General features: G+C 48.2%; 1 protein-coding gene across 1 annotated transcript in view; it reads left to right on the plus strand.

Moving 5' to 3' along the window:
• The window catches only part of LOC146813010 (C-type lectin domain family 2 member B-like), a 123,290-nt gene that overhangs the window by 26,088 nt on the left and 74,777 nt on the right, over positions 1-22,425 (plus strand). The window contains exon 3 of the mRNA XM_085620028.1: positions 20,043-20,275. Coding sequence (XP_085476154.1) covers positions 20,043-20,275 — 233 coding nt within the window. The remainder of the gene's footprint in view (positions 1-20,042; positions 20,276-22,425) is intronic.

A 22,425-nucleotide genomic window follows, 5' to 3' on the forward strand; every position in this document is an offset into this window, starting at 1 on the left:
AGACTGGCAGAGCAATTGGGCTTCTACTAGCTGGTCTGGGTCATGTGCTGATACTTGACCAGCCTATGTGGGCCTTTGGGGGCCTTTGGGTGGGGGTCTGAGCAGTAATCACTGACTCTTGAGTATGTGTGCTGTTCTGCCATATCTGAACGGAGACACCTTTGTACGTGTGCATGGGGTGCACAGGCCCTCAGGTCTGTGGGCCAAGTGAGAGAAGGAATGGGACACCTGCAGCCTTGAAGTCTTGCAGCAGCTGAGCATTTTTTGGGGAGGGATAGGAATACTTGACAGATTTTTACCCCTCTACACTCAAAAATGTTTGAACCCAGTCACCCCCATAAATCACCGGCTGGTAGCGTCTTGGAACCTCATCTCTAAGGTAAAGAGATTTGCAGGTAGCTCTCCATAAACTGGACCGAAATCCTGCTGCTTGGACAGCAGTGCATACCTCGGGCCTTTTCCTTGAGAGGCTCCGCCTGTGGCTCACTGCACTCTAATTATTTGTGCCCAACCAAGAATGGACGCAGATGGAATAGTTTGGGTTTGAGGTAGGGTCAGGTATTGGAGACTTGGCAAGGTGCCTGAAGTGTTTAATCTGAGGCCAGGCCACAATGGGGGAAAAAGGTTTAAATGAGCAAGCAAATAAAGCATTTCTGAGGGAAAGAACAAAGGTTTTGTAATTAGCATCGGGTACTGAAGCGTGTTCCCTGGCAGTGCAGTGGGAAAGTTGTGCACACTACCATGGTCCTTTGTTCCCAAAAACCGAAGAGACGCCAACGCTTTTTTTTTTTAGGATTGGTGCGTTGTTGACATTTCACCCAAATGTCCTTATGAGCTGTTCACAAAAGAGTTATGATAACAGTTTCTGTTGTGAGGGACCAGGGCATAATTGATGTCCCTTGTGACATCTATGTGTGAGTCTCAGTGCCGGCAAAAGTGTGCGAAAATGTGGTATTGAAGTGCCCTGATGGAATCATTGGTGGCGCTGTGACTAGAGAAATAGACATTGGGTCACTTCTGAAATAAGATACATATTGGCAAAGATGTGTGTTGATCACAGTGTTACCATAACCATCAAATGGGGGGTTATTCAAGTTAGGTTGAGGTGCTCTGTCAGAACTGGCTATTGGATCCATCTCTGGGGTGCTTTGTCACACCTGGTTCTGGAGTTCCAGTTCTGGAATAGCAGCATGCGCAAGTCTGGAAAGACGTGGAGGCAATAGGTGCATTATAAATCTCTTTGGAGCTCAGCACTCGAGTACCAAGGTTGCTTCAGGTCATAGCTGTAGTCACCTGGCTAGCAGAGATCTGTGTGGGAACTTGGTATTGGAAAAGCGGAGGCATTTTCACCTAATTGTTTGTTAGGAACGAGGTGCTTTCGCAGAGCTGTGTGTTGGATCCTAATACTGGAATACCAAGGAGCTCTGCGAGTCATGAATGTGGTGCAGTGGATGCTGTCTGGAGTGCCAGGGATGGTTAGAATTGTGGTGTGTAATGATAAAGAACCTGCGCCTGCACCATCCATTTGTACAGAGCCCTGAGAGCTCTGGAACCAGATACTTGATACCGTCACTGATTTACCAATAGTCCACTGATCCATTTTTCGCAGTGCTGCTGTCCATAGATTTATTTCACTCTGCATTTGGGACAGCTATTGATTAAACCTAGTAAAGGCCAGCTTCAAGAGCAGGACATAAATATTCAACAACATAAGACCACACAGTGTTTTGAAATGCATGCCAGATAACTGATGCTGGTCAGGAGTCAATTTCTTGTGATTTCCTGTAATAGAAAAACATAACTATAGAAATGTTTCTGACACTATGCCCTGTGGCACACAGCGTGTATATTGCTCAGAGGTGCGTGGCACTGGCAGGGCCAAGCTTCAGAAACATTTCTATCTACATGTTGTTATGACATCCTTTTATTAATGTAATAACTGCACTTTCACAATTGCTTTAACCTTCATGCTTCTCATATTTGCTTGAAAAAGCACCATTTACCCACTCTTTTTTCAAAATTTTCTCGGGGGAGACCCCCCCTCCCCCCCAGCCCTCCTTAAGTTGCTCGGGCTCGCTCGCTACCCGCGACAGAAAGTTTATGCTCACCACTTTCAAATGTCACCAGCCACCACTGCATTTGCTTATGGGACTGAATAGGAGGTCATTTTGGTTCTGTAATAAGTCCTTTGCAACTTGAAGCCCCTCCCCTGTGTTTGATAGTGAGGATATGATTATTTTAAGGCTGATTGTGTGACTGGAGTGAGGACCCCCTGGTAGATGTTCAAAAGTTGGTGCATTTGCCAGAAAGGTTACCTCCTGCTGCCGCTGGTCACTATCCCGCTTGTCAACAAGGCAAAATGTGGCTACGCAGTAGAAGAATGGGAGGGAGATCAATGTGTAGTCTAAAGATGAGCATGCATTTTCAGAGTGGTACAAGGCTGGAGGTGGAGAGTCTTCAAGAAATCTGCCATTTAATGCCCTGAAGTTAATGTGCTCCAGGTCTTCCAGTAGGTGCCTGGCTGTTTTGCTCACTCTGCATTGCGGGTTTTTGTTTTGTTCAGGAATATTCCAGGCCAAGGAGTGGGCCTGCTCCTCCTTGTCTGTCAAAAAGCCCAGGAGATGAAGGTTTAGGTCCCCTGAGAGGATGAGATTAGAGGTGTCTTGTTTCTTTATAGATGTCAAAAGACAGTCCATATAGTGCCTTGAATCTTGTTTTTTTGGGGAGCGGGCGGGGGGTGGATTTATGTAGGTGTTAAAGTTTAACACCTCCTCCTCTTTCCCTTGAATGAGAGAGATGTTTATTGAGTTGACAGTTGTTGAGGAGGAGGGGATTCCTTTAATAGTAGTTGTACTAGTTATTGGCACATAGGTTGCCAGCCCGCCTGATAGGTGGACGTATTGTGATTTCTTGGTTGCTGGTGTGTGGAAACATAAGAAGCCCTGCAGATGGAGTGGTTCCGCCATCCACGTTTCCTGCAGCAAAATTATGTCAAATTTATATAAGATGACGTCTGGGTCCGCTATTTTGCTTTTAAGGCCTTTAATATTCCATCAACAGAGACGAAGGAATGAATTGCTCTGGGTGGCCTTTCTTGCAGATTTTGTCAATAAGTGCCCGCAAGCCGGGTAATGGCTCTAGTGATCCTCTGACTGTCGTGGTATCCGGATAATTGCTGTGAAGGGGGATGGGGATAGCTATTGCGGCCGCTATGTGCCTGCTCCCTTGTAGACAATTGGCCACGCGCTTCACTGAGTTTGTGGTTTTCCTGTTGCTGATGATTTTGTTCCCTATGTAGGTGAGTAGTGTAAAAGGGTATCCTGCACTGCAGTAGAGCGAGATGCTTATGTCCCATGACTTGAATATTTCATGTTCACCCTGTACTTTGTTGACCAGCAACGATGATCTCCATGTGGCCTTGGCAGTTTTCTCTTTCAGAGTGTGCATCTGTCCTGATAAATTCTATTGAAAGTAGATCACTTGTTTTTATGTCTCAGAGTTGGAATAGTTGATATTAACTGCAAAATGTTACCTCCATTCAGGACATCACAGTTCCTTTTTGACTTGAATTCAGGTTTCAGAAGCATGCCCCATCTCCATGGTTGGTTTGTGCTGTCAATGTGTGGTGGTCCTGTGCCTATCCCCACTGACCAGATGGACCTTCTGTGCTGGCCGCTCTTGGCACTTGGCCCTCTGTTTTGTTTGGCAAAATTGTGAGGCCAAGAGTGGGTCATAGGTATCCATGGTCCTTGTGTCCCAGCTCCTGTGGTTTGTCTGTGCTGCTATTAAGGTTGTGCTTTCCCTCTCATTGACAGTTGCAGGATCTCTGGCGACTGACAGGTCTCTGCTAGGGCCTCCCTGTAGAAGATGAGCCTGCACGTACGGTGTTGCCCTAGTTGTAATGCTTGGAGTTCTAAGGGTAGTAGCTGGTTCCCCCAAGGGGGGGGGGGGGTAGGGGTCTCCTCCTTGGGTGTCTGCTGTGGAACCTTTTGGCTTCTGAGTTTGAAGTACCTTGTGTGGTGGCCTCCCTTTGATTTCTGATGGGGCCAGCCTCCTGGCTACTAGGTTACTTGATGTTTGGGAAGTTGACCTTGAGTGGGTTCCTGCCATGTTCCGTTGTTTTGAGCAGAAAAGTGGGTATGCTGTCATTTGACTTGTTTCGGGTCTTTTGTTGCAGACGTTTCTACTGAGTTGATGCCTTTGTTTGGCATTTTGGGCCGGGACAGTTTCAGGTTGAGGTGGTGTTGAGCTGGTGAGGGAAGCTTCCTTAGATGGGCTTCCTTTATTTACTGTATATGGGGTTTTGACAGCGTCTTGTGCCGAACTTAGTGTTTTAAAAGCTGTTGATTTTGAGTTTGGAGCTTCCTTGCAGTCTGTCGTATCCATTTTCAGATCATCAAGGAAATTGGACAGCATAGATGGGAGGGAAGATAGTTTCTCAACAATCGGCCCACAGCTGCAGATCAAATTTGCTTCCAGTTGGGCTTGAGTTATTAATGAGTTAAGATTCCCTACTTTTTCATTGCTTCCTCCGACGTATAGGGCCAGGGTGTTGAAGCGTCAGTTTTATGTCCATCTTGTCATACTGGTACTGGAGGGCTTCCACAGTTCGTTGCATAGTACTTAGCAGGGAAGTGCACACAGTGGTCATTTGGGGCAGAGCCGTGATATTTGAAAGGGCTCTGCTTTGGAGTCCATTTTTCTTTTCTTTTTTTCTTCACTGCATTGGAAGAGATCTGTGTGTGGGGCCTTTTGGGGGATCAAGCAAGTAAGATGCTTCCATGTCGGCCTATTCATGGGTGCCTAGATGAGAAAGGACTTACGACTCGTCCTCCTGGATCTTGTTGGCCCCCAACCCTTGGCCTGACAATATCAACAGTGGGTTAAGGGAGTCGAGGGGGGGGGGGGGCTGGGAGGGGCTTAAGGGTGGTGTAGTTATTTCTTGATCCATAGCTTCGCCCTCTGACTCATTTTTGCTGCCATCCTATTTTTGCATGGGATGAATTTCTGGGTTGTGAGGGAAGTAATTTGTTTGGTGGGGCGAGTTTGTCTGCTCTAGTTCCATCTCTTGGATGAGTCCTGTATGCATCGGTGCTTGCAGGCAGTTTTAGGGCCCGTGCGATGGCGGCGTGGTGGTGTTTAGGGTCGGTATGTCCCTCCCTTCTTAGGTTTCTTCCCACAGTATGAGTCGAGGGTGCCTGTCAGTCTCGTCCATCTGCTCCGCTGCTGCTTGACGTTGTAGTAATTGAACTGCGGATAAATGGAGTCCGGTAGGGCTTGTATCCCGCTACTGGATCAAAATCCTGCATCCTTTAGAAAGAAGAATTTAGAGGAGATTTTTGGCTAGGAGAGGTTGGTGAAGGTCTTCCATAGGACCTCCTGATCTATGGTGCTTCCTGGTGGTGAGCCCTGTGTCACTGGGTTGAGGGAGACTAATGCTGTTAGCGGCTGAGTTTCCTCACCTTTAATTGTTAGGGCCGCCTTCCTGCATTTTGTGCCTCCCGGGTTCGTGGGCTGTGGCCCCCTTGTCCTCCCCGACCTCATTGTGTTCTTGGCTGAGCCTTGTGCTTCCTTGTCTTCCGTGACTTCGTTTGTTTGTGTTTCCCTTTTTTCCTAGTGCCTAGAACTGGTGCTAGGGCTGCTGATGAACAATTTCTGTTTGAATAGCTTGAATAGGTTGAGTTTACTAGGAGGAATGATCAGGTGAGTTTGTACTGGTTGGGTGGTGGCCACTTTGTGCCTTAAGATGTTGGTTACAGCGAAGGCTTGATGCCAGGAGTGGACCCCAGGCCATGATAGATCTTCGTCGCCACACCCCTCCAGAGGGGCACAAGCACACACTCCCTGGTCCCAGAGCCCAGCTGAGTTTGGAGCCGCGCTGGTCACATTGAACGCCGCGGTCTATTGTTTGTCCTGTTTTGATTCTGCTCTGGCCTCGGTGAAGGGCCTGCAGTGTAGAGACGAGTGTGGCTCCTGGACACTTGCAAACTGGACTTCCGAAGGTGCCTGTGGCACACACTCAGCAGCTGCTGGGTACAGCTGCTACACTCCCCTTTTGCTTCATGTCTTTGCAAGTGGCTGTGGCACTGAATGCTGAGGGCAATCAGTGGATTGTGGTGGCTGATGGAGCACTTGGTGTAGTGTAGAGCAACTGGAGGCGGTGAAGTGAGGGGTACAGAGGGCAGAAACATCGAGGCTGATCCCACTGAATGGGTGGTAGGCACCAGTACCTCTTCACCCAGAGCCCTTCCCTCACCGGTTTAAGAAGGGCTCTTGACAGTCTTGCACCGCTCCTCTCTCTCTCTGCTCACTGCTTGTCCTGTTGTCCGCTGTACCTCCCCCACGCAAGTATCAGAGCCGCACCCCCACATTCACTCACCTCTGTGTCCTGATCGGGCATGTAGTAGGTGTAGCTGTTAGGTGGCCTGCAGCAGGGAGCTGCTGTCTGGGGAGAAATGGCTCAGGAGCACATGAGCCGCAGGTATGTCTTGTCTTGCAGTGGTGCAAGGCCTGGAACCGCTCAGCACCCCGGGGTTTCCTGGGCAGCTACAGGCCCACCACAATTGCGGAGCCTTTACTGCACCTTTCCTTGCAGGGACCAAGTGTAGGAGAGTAGGGTCTGCTATCCTATGGTCACCCCAAATTTTTGCTTTTTGCTTCACTGGTTTTTGACATATTGAGGCTGTGGGCCTGCTAATCAGACCCCCAGCCTGCTGTTCTCTCTAACTAAATTGACACTATGCACCCTAGGTGCATAACCAATTGGAAGTGGATCACCCTGTAAGCCCCTGTACCAGTGTACACTAGGTACCCAGGGCATTGGTGTATCTAAGGCCTGCCAGGGGCTGAAGCATGTATTATGCCACCCCAGGCTTGGCCTAACAAATTTGACACAACTGGCTGATCACTCAGCTGGGGTAAGTTGGTGTAACCACCTCTTACTTAGGTGTAGTATACCTATACCTAACCTTAAATGGGACACATGTTAACCTATAAGTCACTCCTATGGCAGGCCTTAACAATCCTGAAGGCAGAGTGCTTGGTTCCATGTGAGATGGTGCTCTGGCATGAGCTGAGCCTGTCTGCAGTGGTCGGAACAACTTCCTTCTACCGTTTCCAGATATCGTCATACCATATACTCTTAAGGGCATTATGAACCTCACGGTTCAATGCTATCTTTGGTTTGGCTTTATCAAAACATGTCGAGTAAGGTGTCATACGAATTGGAATACTAACCCCTCGCCAGTTCTGGCGACGGGGTTAGCATTCCACCCTTCTATAGGGACACGACATGTACAGTACCTGAAACCCGGGTAAAATCAGACATAGCCTCAGCTCCACAAAATGGATGCTGCCACCACAGACACAAGTCTGCCCTCCTGCTGCTGGGAGTCCTTCCAGCTTGGGAGATGTGGACAAAGGGTTTCCTGCCAGGGGAGGTGCGAGCACCACCCCAGACAGGATTTTGTGTATTGGTCAGGTAGGGCTGAATAGAATCAGACATGCCTGAGGCTCACAAGGAGCCTCGGTGCATATGCCAGTTCAAACCGGTCCTGGGGCACACCAGTCCCGGGCCTGGGGCGAGCTGGACAAAGGATTGGGGGTGTAACCACCCCCCTTCCTGGTCCCACCGTTAGGGAGGGACCTAGCAGGTAGTCCGGCCCCTAGAATCCGTTTAAAGGTAGGAGCTGTGTCCCAAGACTTCAGACATCCTGGAATCAACTTACTACAAAGAAGAAGACGGGAACTTCGACGCTCTGCTGCACAGAGGACTGAAGTAAATCTCCCCTGTGGTCAGGGAGTGACCACCTTGCTAACGCAAGCACCATCCAGCAACTCGACATCTGCTTTGCCGCTGCCTCCCGCCGGAGCCCGAGCCCAGAGACTGACAAGACCTGGACCTCCAGACCTCTCACCGCCCGATCCACAGTCCCTGAAAAGAAGGAACCCGTGGAGGCACCGAGACACGTGGAGGCAGCCATCTTGAAAAGACCACGACAAGCTGCAAGCGCAACAACAGAGGCTCCCTCCAAGTTGTGCTTTGGGTCCTGAGAAGCCCAACATCCGAGCAGCATCTGCACCAAAGGTGAGCCCTCCAGCATCTCCACGATCTGCGTGGGGCCCCTCTGCACTTTGCATCTTGACGCGCCTAGCCAGTTGCTGGCCCGTTGGCTAGTGGCCATCTTGGCGACGAACTTTGAAAACTACACCACTGGTGTGGTTGCTCCAGACTGGCCCTTGCTCCCCTCCAAAGGAGCAGCACCTCTGACCTTGCTGGTCAGAACCAACAACTTACTTCGTTTTCCACAACAATTGCTTTTGCCAAGGCTTGTTTGCTTCGATCAAGTCGCCGACACCGCTGACAGCGAGAGCCTGCATAGGACAGCTCGTGACTTGACTCCTGGACGTCGTCGACCTTCAGGGACCACGTGGCTGCAGAGACAAGCTACACCTCTTTGCCTGTTTGCACCTGACATCGCCTGGTACCTACCTGGTGCCACGCCGGTCACTGGCTAGTGACTGTGAACACTGTCCCCTCTGCTTACAGGTCTTCTACAACTCCGATCCACCCTTGGATCCACCGCATCCCTTCCGGACCGACCGCCTGCAGCATCTTTGTCTTCAGGCTCAATTGAACATATAGAAGAAACCCGACGCACTTCGAGACCTATGCACCCGCTTCCTGTGGGTGAGGTAAAGCTGGCACTCCGGTGCCCAAGTGTAGAGTAACATCTCTAGTGTCTGTGTTTCCAATCTTGAGTTCATAGTCCATCCGGAAAATCCCTTTTGCAGTAACTTTGTAACTTTTATGCACCCATTGAAAACCTATGGGAGCCCGCGTGTGACTTTCCGCACTGCACACGCGACCCGTGGACCTCCTGGTCACTAACTGAAGTTAGCTCCTTGTAGGCCCAGCGATTCAAGAGGCCCTAGGCCTTTTCCCTTTCCGATCCGTGGTACTTATACCACTATTTTAGTATATGGTTTGATCGGCCACCAGGGCCTATCCATATAAAGTGCAACTTCTGTGTATTCTAACGTTTTCTTGTTTAACGATTTGTGCTCCTGTGCTCATAAAGAGTCTAGGGGATACTTTGAGAAATAAATACATATATATTTTGAATATATATCTGTGTGGTGTCCTTTCATTGGTATAAAGGGGGGTTACTTATGGTAAAACAGCTTGCTTAACACGCTTTAACGAGTTTAGCCTCAAAGACTGCTTAGCCTACGCTACCACTGGGGCAGCTAGTCCGAAAAGGTTGACTTACAACCACACCATAAGGGTTGCTTGGCATGGTACAAGGTGGTCACTTTAACTAGTGAACAGCATATACCAGGCCAACTTCTCACATTGGTGAGCAGCGGTTGGATTTGAGCTTGCTGTGTTTTACCTCTGTAATCTCTTTGTTACCAATTGAAAGATCATACAGGTACCTTTAGGTACATATAAAACAAGATTAGATATACTTAAGTTCTACTGAACTTAGTTGTTGTAGAGCAAAGGGAGTAGCACACCCCGACTACAACTACTAGATAGGTTTAGTAGGTAAACCCAAGTGTAGGTAGATTGCAACACATCCACCCACACTTAAGAGCAATGGCTGGGGCAGAGGGGTCCGAGGTACCCATCTCTGTTGAGAGTGACCCCCAGAGGGCACCATCCATCTTTGCTACCCTAAGTCAAAATGAGCTCAGGCAGCTGGCTAATTCCAGGGGCCTTAAACAGCCCAGGAACCCTACCTCTGCTGAACTCAGAGAGCTATTACAAGCTGATGAAGATCAGAGAGCTCTTAGGAAAGCTTCCCAGTTAGGCCCCTCAGGGACTGGAACAGGAGGCCCTCCTTCTGAAGATGCCAGTGAAGCACCCCTTCCTAGTAGCCACCCCTTAGATGATGAGGATCAGCATAGGGATGACAAAGGGGGTGAGTCTGACAGTAGCCAGGGTTCAGATGGGAGAAATAGCCCAGTGCCAAGTGTTATACTTGGCACAGCTAACTTAAGGCTATTGGGGAATGACAATGGGTTGCCCCCATTCAATCTCCCCAGTGGACTTAACCAGGGGACTGGGAGACAGAGGAATCACTCCGGTGAATCTAATACCTCTCATGCCTCTAGAGGCTCTCAAGGTCACTCCAGAAGGAGACTGACCAGCCCTCAGAGGAGGGAGCATGAGGCCAGAATGCAGGAAGCCCAGTTGAGGATCAGTAAGCAGGAGCTAGAAGTAGCCCTGATGGAAGAAAAACTGCTCAAGGCTAGGCAACCTAGAGAGAGTGGGTCTATACCCACTGGTGGCAGCATTGTCCCTAAGGACAAAGATAGGGTCTTTGACAATAGTGGGGATGATATCCACAAGTGGATGACTGCTCTTGAGAGAGCCTGCAAAGTGCAGCAGGTTCCTGAGGACCAGTGGGCAGCAATCTTATGGCTCTCCTTTGAAGGTAGAGGCAGAGATAGACTCCTCACTGTTAGAGAAGAGGATGTCAGAAACTACAGAGTCCTGAAGAGTGTCCTGGTTGATGGGTTAGGCTTAACCACTGAACAGTACAGATTAATGTTCAGAGATACCCAGAAGACACAGACTCAGGACTGGTCTGAATATATTGAATGTGCCACTAAGGCTTTGGAGGGTTGGTTGCTGGGAAGTAAGGTGCCTGATTATACAGGATTGTACAATTTGATGATGAGAGAACAGATTTTAAATAACTGTCAGAACCAGCAACTGCATCAACACTTGGTTGACTCAGATCTGACCTCTCCCCAAGAATTGGGAAAGAAGGCAGACAAATGGGTCAGAACCAGGGTTAAGCAAAAGAACCAGAACCAGGGCCAAGGGGGTGATCAGAAGAAAACAGACCAAAAGGGAGATCAGAAATCTAAAGACCAGAAGTCTTCAACAGGGCCCCAAACTAGTACTAATGAGGGTGGGTCCCAACAACCTAAAGGGAAGAAGAAAGAAGGTCCAAAGAAACCCTGGTGCAAATCTTGCAAGAATACAACTCACTGGACTAGTGATTGTAAGAAGGGTGGAGCCCCCAACACTGTTGCCCCTAAGGCACCTGCTCCCAGTACTACTGTTAGCAGTGTTGGTCCCCAGACAAAGGGTGTAGTGGGAATCACTATGGGAACTAAAGGAGATTCTGACCTAGACAGAACCCTTACACAGGCAGTCTTGATCTGTGATGGGGACATGGATTTGTCCCTGACTGTGAGCCCCAGTAACCTGGGCAAGTACAGACAGACTCCTTTAATAAATGAAAAAGTGGCTCAAGCCTACAGGGACACATGTGCCAGTGTCACCATGGTGACACCAGGCTTTGTGGACCCTGGACAGTACATACCAGGTGAGAATTACCTGGTGACCAATGCCAGCAATGCCACTACTTCACATAGTGTGGCAGTTGTTAACTTCTCATGGGGAGGGGTAACTGGCCTCAAAAGGGTTGTGGTTAGTGCAGACCTCCCAGTAGAATGTTTGTTGGGCAATGACCTAGAGAGTTCTCTATGGTCTGAAGTGGAGTACAGGACACATGCAGAGATGTTAGGTATATCACCACATGTCCTTGCTGTGACCAGGTCACAGGCCAAAAAGTGCCTTACTGAACCTCAGGTCTTGGATCCTGGAACAATGGACCAAGCACCTTCCAAGAAGAAGAACAGGAGGGTCAAGGCTGTGCCTTCCCCCCTGCCTCAGAGTGATGATCAGCCTTCCCAGGAAGATGATCTAGAGAACCCTGAAGGAACTGTCCCTGAAGAGCTTGAACCTGATCAGGTTGAGTTTCTGGGGACAGGGGGACCTTCCAGGGCTGACTTGAGGCAGGCGCAGTTATCCTGTCCCTCTCTTGAACCCCTCAGACAGCTGGCTGCTGCTGAGGCTGCTGGGAATGCTCAAGGTACCCATAAAGTGTATTGGGATGAAGGGCTCCTTTATTCAGAGGCTAGAGACCCAAAACCTGGTGCAACCAGAAGGTTGGTTATACCTCTGCAATTTAGGGGCTTCCTTCTTACCTTGGCCCATGATATTCCTCTAGCAGGACACTTAGGCCAGAACAAGACTTGGGACAGGCTTGTCCCTCACTTTCACTGGCCTCACATGAATGAAGATGCCAAGGAGTTTTGTCGCTCCTGTGTAACCTGCCAAGCCAGTGGCAAATCAGGTGGCACAACAAAGGCCCCCCTAATACCACTACCTGTGGTGGGGGTCCCCTTTGAAAGAGTGGGAATAGATATAGTGGGTCCCATGGATCCTCCCACTGCATCTGGGCACAGATTTATACTGGTGGTAGTGGATCATGCCACCAGGTATCCAGAGGCAATTCCCCTTAGGACCACTACAGCTCCTGTTGTGGCCAGGGCCCTGCTGGGAGTATTCTCCAGAGTGGGGTTTCCTAAGGAGGTGGTTTCTGACAGAGGTACCAACTTCATGTCAGGATACTTGACAGCTATGTGGAAGGAATGTGGTGTCAACTACAAGTTCACCACCCCTTATCACCCACAATGCAATGGGCTTGTTGAGAGATTCAACAAGACCCTAAAGGGTATGATCAAAGGATTACCTGAAAAGCTCAGGCGAAGATGGGACATCCTTCTACCCTGCCTTCTGTTTGCTTACAGAGAGGTCCCACAAAAAGGAGTTGGCTACAGCCCCTTTGAATTGTTGTTTGGGCACCCTGTAAGAGGCCCACTGTGTTTGGTGAAGGAAGGATGGGAGTTACCTCTCAAAAAGCCTAAGCAAGACATAGTGGACTATGTACTTGGTCTCCGCTCCAGGATGGCTGAGTATATGGAGAAGGCATCCAAAAACCTTGAGGCAAGCCAGGCCTTACAGAAAGCTTGGCATGACCAAAAGGCTGTCTTGGTTGAGTTTCAGCCAGGACAGAAGGTATGGGTGTTGGAGCCAGTGGCCCCAGCAGCACTCCAAGACAAGTGGTCTGGACCCCATACAATCCTGGAAAAGAAGGGAGAGGTTACCTACTTGGTGGACCTAGGAACTCCCAGGAGTCCCCACAGGGTACTCCATGTTAACAGGTTAAAAGCATATGTTGACAGGGCAGACATGGGCTTGCTCATGGCTACAGATGAGGGACAGGAGGAGGAGAGTGACCCTCTCCCAGACCTGTTGTCTCAGAACCCTGAAGATGGTTCAGTTGAAGGAGTGACCCTTGGAGGCAACCTCACTGATCATCAGCAGATGGAATGTAGACAGGTTCTACAATCCTTTCAGCATATGTTCTCACTGATACCTAGTCAAACTGACTGGTGTACCCATGTGGTGGACACTGGTGACAGTCTTCCTGTAAAGAACAAACTTTACAGACAACCTGACCACGTCAGGGACTGTATAAAGGCTGAGGTACACAAAATGCTGGAACTGGGTGTTATTGAGCCCTCAGAGAGCCCCTGGGCTAGCCCAGTGGTTCTGGTCCCCAAACCTCACACCAAAGATGGCAAGAGAGAGATGAGGTTCTGTGTGGATTACAGAGGACTCAATGCTGTCACTAGGACAGATGCACATCCTATTCCAAGGGCAGATGAGCTCATAGATAAACTGGCTTCTGCTAAGTTTTTGAGCACATTTGATTTGACAGCTGGCTATTGGCAAATCAGATTAGGTGAGGAGTCCAAGGCCAAAACAGCATTCTCAACCCCAGGTGGGCACTACCAATTTGTGGTGATGCCCTTTGGTCTGAAGAATGCACCTTCCACCTTCCAAAGGTTGGTGAATCAAGTCCTTACTGGGTTGGATGAGTTTTGTGCAGCACATCTTGATGACATTGCTGTCTTTAGCTCCACCTGGGAGGATCACCTGATCCACCTGAAGAAGGCTCTTGAGGCTCTGCAAAAGGCAGGCCTCACTATCAAGGCTACAAAGTGCCAGATAGGGCAGAGTAAGGTTGTGTACTTGGGCCACCTTGTAGGTGGAGGCCAAGTTCAACCACTGGAGAGTAAGATACAATCCATCAAGGACTGGTCTCCTCCAACCACCCAGACTCAAGTTCGAGCTTTCTTGGGCTTGACTGGGTACTACAGGAAGTTTGTTAAGAACTATGGGTCCATTGTGACTCCTCCTAATGATCTGACATCCAAGAAGATGCCCAAAAAGGTTCAGTGGACAGTAAGCTGTCAAAAGGCATTTGATGACCTGAAGAAGGCCATGTGCTCTGCACCTATCCTGAAAAGTCCTGACTACTCCAACGAGTTTATTGTCCAAACAGATGCTTCTGAGTTGGGTGTGGGAGCTGTGCTGTCACAACTTAATGTAGATGGTCAAGACCAACCCATTGCTTTTATTAGCAGAAGGTTGACCCCCAGAGAGAAGAATTGGTCAGCTATTGAGAGGGAGGCCTTTGCTGTGGTGTGGGCCCTGAAGAAGCTGAGGCCATACTTGTTTGGAACTCACTTCAAGATTCAGACCGACCATAAGCCCCTCTTGTGGCTAAATCAGATGAAGGGTGAAAACCCCAAACTGCTTAGGTGGTCCATTTCCCTGCAGGGGATGGACTTTACAGTGGAGCACCGGCCAGGTACAGACCATGGGAATGCAGATGGTCTCTCCAGGTACTTCCACTTAGGACATGAAGACGAGACTGGTCAAGGCTAGTTTAATGTCCCTGCGTTTGAAGGGGGGGGGGTTGTGTAGGAGAGTAGGGTCTGCTATCCTATGGTCACCCCAAATTTTTGCTTTTTGCTTCACTGGTTTTTGACATATTGAGGCTGTGGGCCTGCTAATCAGACCCCCAGCCTGCTGTTCTCTCTAACTAAATTGACACTATGCACCCTAGGTGCATAACCAATTGGAAGTGGATCACCCTGTAAGCCCCTGTACCAATGTACACTAGGTACCCAGGGCATTGGTGTATCTAAGGCCTGCCAGGGGCTGAAGCATGTATTATGCCACCCCAGGCTTGGCCTAACAAATTTGACACAACTGGCTGATCACTCAGCTGGGGTAAGTTGGTGTAACCACCTCTTACTTAGGTGTAGTATACCTATACCTAACCTTAAATGGGACACATGTTAACCTATAAGTCACTCCTATGGCAGGCCTTAACAATCCTGAAGGCAGAGTGCTTGGTTCCATGTGAGATGGTGCTCTGGCATGAGCTGAGCCTGTCTGCAGTGGTCGGAACAACTTCCTTCTACCGTTTCCAGATATCGTCATACCATATACTCTTAAGTGCATTATGAACCTCGCGGTTAAATGCTATCTTTGGTTTGGCTTTATCAAAACATGTCGAGTAAGGTGTCATACGAATTGGAATACCAACCCCTCGTCAGTTCTGGCGACGGGGTTAGCATTCCACCCTTCTAGAGTGACACGACATGTACAGTACCTGAAACCCGGGTAAAATCAGACATAGCCTCAGCTCCACAAAATGGATGCTGCCACCACAGACACAAGTCTGCCCTCCTGCTGCTGGGAGTCCTTCCAGCTTGGGAGATGTGGACAAAGGGTTTCCTGCCAGGAGAGGTGCGAGCACCACCCCAGACAGGATTTTGTGTATTGGTCAGGTAGGGCTGAATAGAATCAGACATGCCTGAGGCTCACAAGGAGCCTCGGTGCATATTCCAGTTCAAACCGGTCCTGGGGCACACCAGTCCCGGGCCTGGGGCGAGCTGGACAAAGGATTGTGGGTGTAACCACCCCCCTTCCTGGTCCCACCCTTAGGGAGGGACCTAGCAGGTAGTCCGGCCCCTAGAATCCGTTTAAAGGTAGGAGCTGTGTCCTAAGACTTCAGACATCCTGGAATCAACTTACTACAAAGAAGAAGACGGGAACTTCGACGCTCTGCTGCACAGAGGACTGAAGTAAATCTCCCCTGTGGTCAGGGAGTGACCACCTTGCTAACGCAAGCACCATCCAGCAACTCGACGTCTGCTTTGCCGCCGCCTCCCGCCCGAGCCCAGAGACTGACAAGACCTGGACCTCCAGACCTCTCACCGCCCGATCCACTGTCCCTGAAAAGAAGGAACCCGTGGAGGCACCGAGACACGTGGAGCCAGCCATCTTGAAAAGACCACGACAAGCTGCAAGCGCGACAACAGAGGCTCCCTCCAAGTTGTGCTTTGGGTCCTGAGAAGCCCAACATCCGAGCAGCATCTGCACCAAAGGTGAGCCCTCCAGCATCTCCACGATCTGCGTGGGGCCCCTCTGCACTTTGCATCTCGACGCGCCTAACCGGTTGCTGGCCCGTTGGCTAGTGGCCATCTTGGCGACGAACTTTGAAAACTACACCGCTGGTCTGGTTGCTCCAGACTGGCCCTTGCTCCCCTCCAAAGGAGCAGCACCTCTGACCTTGCTGGTCAGAACCAACAGCTTACTTCGTTTTCCACAACAATTGCTTTTGCCAAGGCTTGTTTGCTTCGATCAAGTCGCCGACACCGCCGACAGCGAGAGCCTGCGTGGGGCAGCTCGTGACTCGACTCCTGGACGTCGTCGACCTTCAGGGACCACGTGGCTGCAGAGACAAGCTACACCTCTTTGCCTGTTTGCACCCGACATCGCCTGGTACCTACCTGGTGCCACGCCGGTCACTGGCTAGTGACTGTGAACACTGTCCCCTCTGCTTACAGGTCTTCTACAACTCCGATCCACCCTTGGATCCACCGCATCCCTTCCGGACCGACCGCCTGCAGCATCTTTGTCTTCAGGCTCCATTGAGCATATAGAAGAAACCCGACGCACTTCGAGACCTATGCACCCGCATCCTGTGGGTGAGGTAAAGCTGGCACTCCTGTGCCCAAGTGTAGAGTAACATCTCTAGTGTCTGTGTTTCCAATCCTGAGTTCATAGTCCATCCGGAAAATCCCTTTTGCAGTAACTTTGTAACTTTTACGCACCCATTGAAAACCTATGGAAGCCCGCGTGTGACTTTCCGCACTGCACACGCGACCCGTGGACCTCCTGGTCACTAACTGAAGTTAGCTCCTTGTAGGCCCAGCGATTCAAGAGGCCCTAGGCCTTTTCCCTTTCCTATTCGTGGTACTTATACCACTATTTTAGTATATGGTTTGATCGGCCACCAGGGCCTATCCATATAAAGTGCAACTTCTGTGTATTCTAACGTTTTCTTGTTTAACGATTTGTGCTCCTGTGCTCATAAAGAGTCTAGGTGATACTTTGAGAAATAAATACATATATATTTTGAATATATATCTGTGTGGTGTCCTTTCATTTTGATAAAGGGGGGTTACTTATGGTAAAACAGCTTGCTTAACACGCTTTAACGAGTTTAGCCTCAAAGACTGCTTAGCCTACGCTACCACTAGGGCAGCTAGTCCGAAAAGGTTGACTTACAACCACACCATAAGGGTTGCTTGGCATGGTACAAGGTGGTCACTTTAACTAGTGAACAGCATATACCAGGCCAACTTCTCACACCAAGGGAGTCAGATCAAGGGGAAGTTAGGCAGGCCCCCCCTGAGCACGTCTCGCTGAGTCTCTAGAGCCTGTCCCCCTGGGTTTCGGACACAAGGTTCCCTCCTCTCCTCGTTGCTGCCAGTACGTCAGCCTCCTCATGGTACGTAGACTACCAGCTAAATTCTGCAATTGTTGAGAATTGCATGCACTTCTTTGAACCCCATGTCCTAATTTTCTGAGATTTTTAGGTCGAACCTAGGCAACCTGCATACGCTGCTCTGCAAAGCATGCTGTGTCTTCTCTATGGGCATTCAGCACGCCCATATCTTTTGATTGGTTCCTTCATGTGCGTTTCGAATTTCCTTTGTTTTCATTGGTTAATAGTTTTCATTTGTCCCTCCTTTTGCTGTTTTGGTCATGTCCTGGAGATTGCCCCTGTTGCATGTATTATTTCACGATCAGCCATATATGTTAGTGTTGCGTAGCAATTTTAATTTTTCTGCTAGTATTCCCTGCTCGTGCACCGTAGCTGCAAGCGCCGCACCGGGTCCTGATTTTCATTCTCCCATTGCCCTGTTGCTTTTAGCCTTTCCCTACCCTCCTCATGCTCTCCGTGGTGTAAAGCTCCCACTCCCCTCCCATTGTCTGTGTTGAACACCTCCCTCATCCCTCCTCCTCTCCCTTTTCTGGGTGCTTGGTATTTTTTTCTTTATTCACTAAATGATCTTTTTTATTTGTAATTTTCTGCTAGTGTTCCAGCTTGTTCTCCATAGCTCCGTGCATGATTGAAGTCCCAGTAGAACGGGTTGACCACCGACTCCAACTCAGTAAGAGGGGGCATGAAGAGGCCATCACAGGAGGTGCCGTAACCTCTTCAAAATAGCACGCACGGCAAGTCTACACCCAATTTTCAACAACTCGCCCTCTCTCGTGCAAATAGGTGCCAATAATCCCAATATGGCTACACACCAAGTTCCCCTATTGTTTACCCAGTTGCTAACGGCACATTCTCCTCAAAACTATGCGCTCCTCCTCTGACACTCTCCCCTCCTACAGTTGGGCTTTCCTTCCTTTTTAGAACTCTTCCCCCCTACCATCCTTACTTCCAGTACATTATCAGTCTGGCTATGACCGCAGCATTGGAAGACACAATATAAAGATCTCCACGTACAGTATTCAACATTAGAGCCCTAAACAGTAGTAGTAGTAATTGAAATACTGTAATTAGCCCTGCGCATGCCACTCTTGGGAGTCCCAACCCCGGTAGCCCTCTGTCACCATGACAGCCCCCTGCGGCCTTCAGCACCTCGATGACTTAGACCTATTTGTCTGCACCAATTTCCCAGAGCCACAGCAGCCAATGTGCACAACCTGTTGCTGAGCACCGCCCTGTGTGAGCAAATCCCAGGACTGCACCAGCTTTTAGAATGTCCACTAAAGGTACGTTAGGCAGTGGACAAAAGTGAACTGGTACTCAGACTGTTGATATGAGAGTGGTTGGGCACTGCCCCTTGCCAGAAACCCTGCCTGAGTCGTTAAAGGAACTACTCTCCTCCCCTACCAGTGCTTCTGGCCGAACAACCCGCCTGCATGAAACCCTGACTCCTGCCTAGCTTAGCAATTTACCAAATTTGCCTAAGTCCCAAGCTCATGCTTTCTCGGCTCCTGCCTTTTAATCTGTGCCTCCTGCAATACCTGTGCCCCGTGCCTTAGTTCCAAGCCAGTGAATTGTGTGTGTGTTGCCTGCCTATACCCATCTCCTCACATTCTCTCTTTCCGAATGTTGGACCCCGTCATCCTGGTTGGTGGAACAACTTTTGGCCCCCACTTGCAGACAATGTGCTGCGTGGCTAAATACTTACAAGGCCCAAAGGTGAGACCGATTGCATTGCAAATACTTGTTTTCATCCAGTGGTCAGTGCTGTGTGTCACAATATGATTTGAGATCAAAAATGGTCTTATTTGCAAAAATGTAGTCTCTGGTTATAGATTTTCTATTAATGGCCAATATTTTTGTAAACGATATTTAGGATTTGGTATAACAATGATATTCTGCTTGCACACACCAGCTATGTGCCTTTATTTCCAGAGTGTTTAAACCCAGTGTCTGTCTGTCCATCAGTCCAGTCCGTCCTCACAGTGTGGGTCATCCTTCTCAGAACCTGCTAAACACTATCTTTGTGAGAACGGGTGAGTTATGAGGACCGCTAGCAATAGTGTGTTAAGGTACTTTCGAGCGAATGTATCAAAAAAATAAAAGTGCAGTTAGATTTGCCCCGGTCCCCTTTTTAGCCTTCCCTAGAATAGTAAATACAGATTGTATTGCGAACAATGGCCGGTCCCCAAATTCGGTATGGTATGTTGTGTGTGTCCCTAGTTGTAGCGAGGCCTTTTCGGTGTGGCCCAGAGGCAGTTTTACTTTGTGTGAGCCAGGAGACGCCCGCCCTTGTTTGCGGAGTGTCAGCCCCTTCCAGTCAGTCTCCGGCCTGTCCCACTGTAGCAGCCTGTCCTCCCCTAGGTGCACGGCTCGCTTCCTTCCAGGGCAGTCATGGGACAGGCGCCCGTCATTGGACAGGTCACGTACTCTTTAGCATAGCTCGTAGTATCGTATGGTTCTGATCACAAATATTTTTGTTGTCTGACTCTGTCCGGATTTTAAGTTTAATTTCTGTTTTATCAGCTCTCAAGAATAACCATTGCACTGAGCGCCAGCTCCAGATCGAGGATGTGCAGAGCAGTTCTGCAGAGAATGGAAAGGACGGTGAAGTGCTGCCCCCTTGTGGCGATGACTGGATCTGGTACCGAAGCAAGTGTTATTATTTCTCTGAAGCTCAGGGAAACTGGACGGAGGCCGAAGACTCGTGCGCTGCAATGAACTCCTCCCTGGCGATGATTGACACCCAAGAGGAACTGGTAAGAGAAGTGAAACTCCAGCTTCAGTGTGTATTTTTTTTAAAGCCTTGCGTGTTTTAACATTAAATTGTCAGTCCAGCCTCTGTTTCTTCATACCCAACACTCCTCACCTCACAGGGACATCCGCCACCCCCTCTTTCAGCCTGTGTGTTATTTCTTAGACGGGCGCTAAATTGCACTGTCATAAACAATCGCATTTAATTAATATGCGCCTGAAGAAAGCGTTATAAAATGCACCATGTGACGTGTTTTACTGTTATTGATAACATTTTTTTTTTGCAGGAGGGGTGGGTGGGGGGCGGTTGGTGTGGGAAGCATTTATAAATGTTTGGTCCACAGGGAAGCACTGTAAATACAGCTCTGGCTAAACACCCTGGTTCCAGGGGTGCACATTTTATAATACAAAGTTACAAGTTCAGATGCACCTTAGTTGGAATAAAAAGTAATACTTTATTTTATTTGTGTTTTGAACACAAAGTATCACTGCCAGAGACCGCAGACGTGTGTGTTTCATGGCAAGTCACTTTAGGGCTGTATAATAGTTTTAAAACAAGTAGACGATAAAAAAAGTTAGATCATTGCAATAACGTGTGTGTGTATATTTAATATTTGAATAAACTGTTGTACATTGAATTTCTTCTGATCTTATAAACAATTTTAAAACGTTTTAATATTTCCTCTTAGAGCACATCTATGGCATGAAGTTTTTGCAGCGTGAATCCTTTCTAGATTCACATGCTGTGCATTATTCCGTTTTTGATCTAGTCACATGATTTTCAAATACAGATAACAGTGGTAGTCAACTAACCTTCTTTAATGAATACAAAATAAATAAATGTAACCTTAAAATGTATCCTCTTTATTTGTGGAAAACAGTGAAGGTCATGATACAACGCTACAATATAAAATATAAACATTGATTATTAATAAGATGAATGTCTCATATACAGTTTGTGTGTCCTATTATTGGCCTGCAAGTTTATTCCTAACTGTAGCCATAATGATTTTTACAGATATATACATTGCTACCCATATTATATCAAGGCAAAGCAACCCTTCTAATCTCATTATGGCATTCCAAAATTTTAATTAATTAATCAAACTATATAGAAAATGCAAATAGCATAGTCTTTTATAATCCTAACAATCTCTTCATTAGCGCAATATTTAGTAATAAAGGACAACATGTATGTATTGGTCTTCCAAGTTACTGCAGAGAACTTCCACATAATATGGAATATTTAATTGTTATCCTTCAATTAAATACATTCTTAGCATTTAGTCTTACCTCTACAATGTTCATAGATATTCCACACAGTGTAGGAGTTTTGCATGCAGTTGTTTGGATGGTCACAACTCCAAGCATGGACCTGCTCTGGATTAATTCTTTATTTTACCTATCTGGCATAGAGTTGTGGCATCCTCCCCATCTGCAATGGGGATGGTGCGAATATGGTCTGATGCTTCTGGTATTTGGACTCTGAACACTTCATCTATTTTCCAGTCCCCTGTGTTTGTGCTCTGACCCCTAAAAGCAGTGCAAAATTGGCATACCCCACTTTCCGTTAAGGCCATGGTACACAATGCTAGAAACACGCTGCGGGCACGGACCTTAAAGTTCGCCGGTGGAAGTATTCCTACCACTATACTGTGGCCTAGGTGTGTAGCCTGAGCCCACTTGTCAAAATGAACCCTTCTCTCTGACTGTAAAACCGAATTTTAACTATTAAATGTGTAACTCCTAAGCCAGTGGTCTTCAAAGTTTTTAATGCCACCCCCCCCCCCCCAAGTAGGAAGAAAAAATCATCACAATTCTATTAAAAATGACAGTGTCTAAATATGTCTAGTGTTATTTGAACATTGCAGTTACGTTTTGTTGCAAATATGAAGACCCGGAAAAATCCGAACCTGCGCAGTGCACAGCAATGTCACTACGGTTTCCGTTAATTTATCTTCTTTTCTCACATTTCACACATTCAATAAAATTTTCAATAATGTTTTTGAACCAAAATGAGTTTGAAGATACATTTCTATTTCATCTTCAACTTGATACAAAAGAAACATAATTTGATATTAACCAGCAAGTACAGTATAGATATCCAAATCAATGTTACAACTTGATAATGCTCAAGGTATAAAACAAACAATGA

This window comes from Triturus cristatus, chromosome 7 (genome assembly GCF_964204655.1).
Source record: "Triturus cristatus chromosome 7, aTriCri1.1, whole genome shotgun sequence".
Lineage (NCBI taxonomy): Eukaryota > Metazoa > Chordata > Amphibia > Caudata > Salamandridae > Triturus > Triturus cristatus.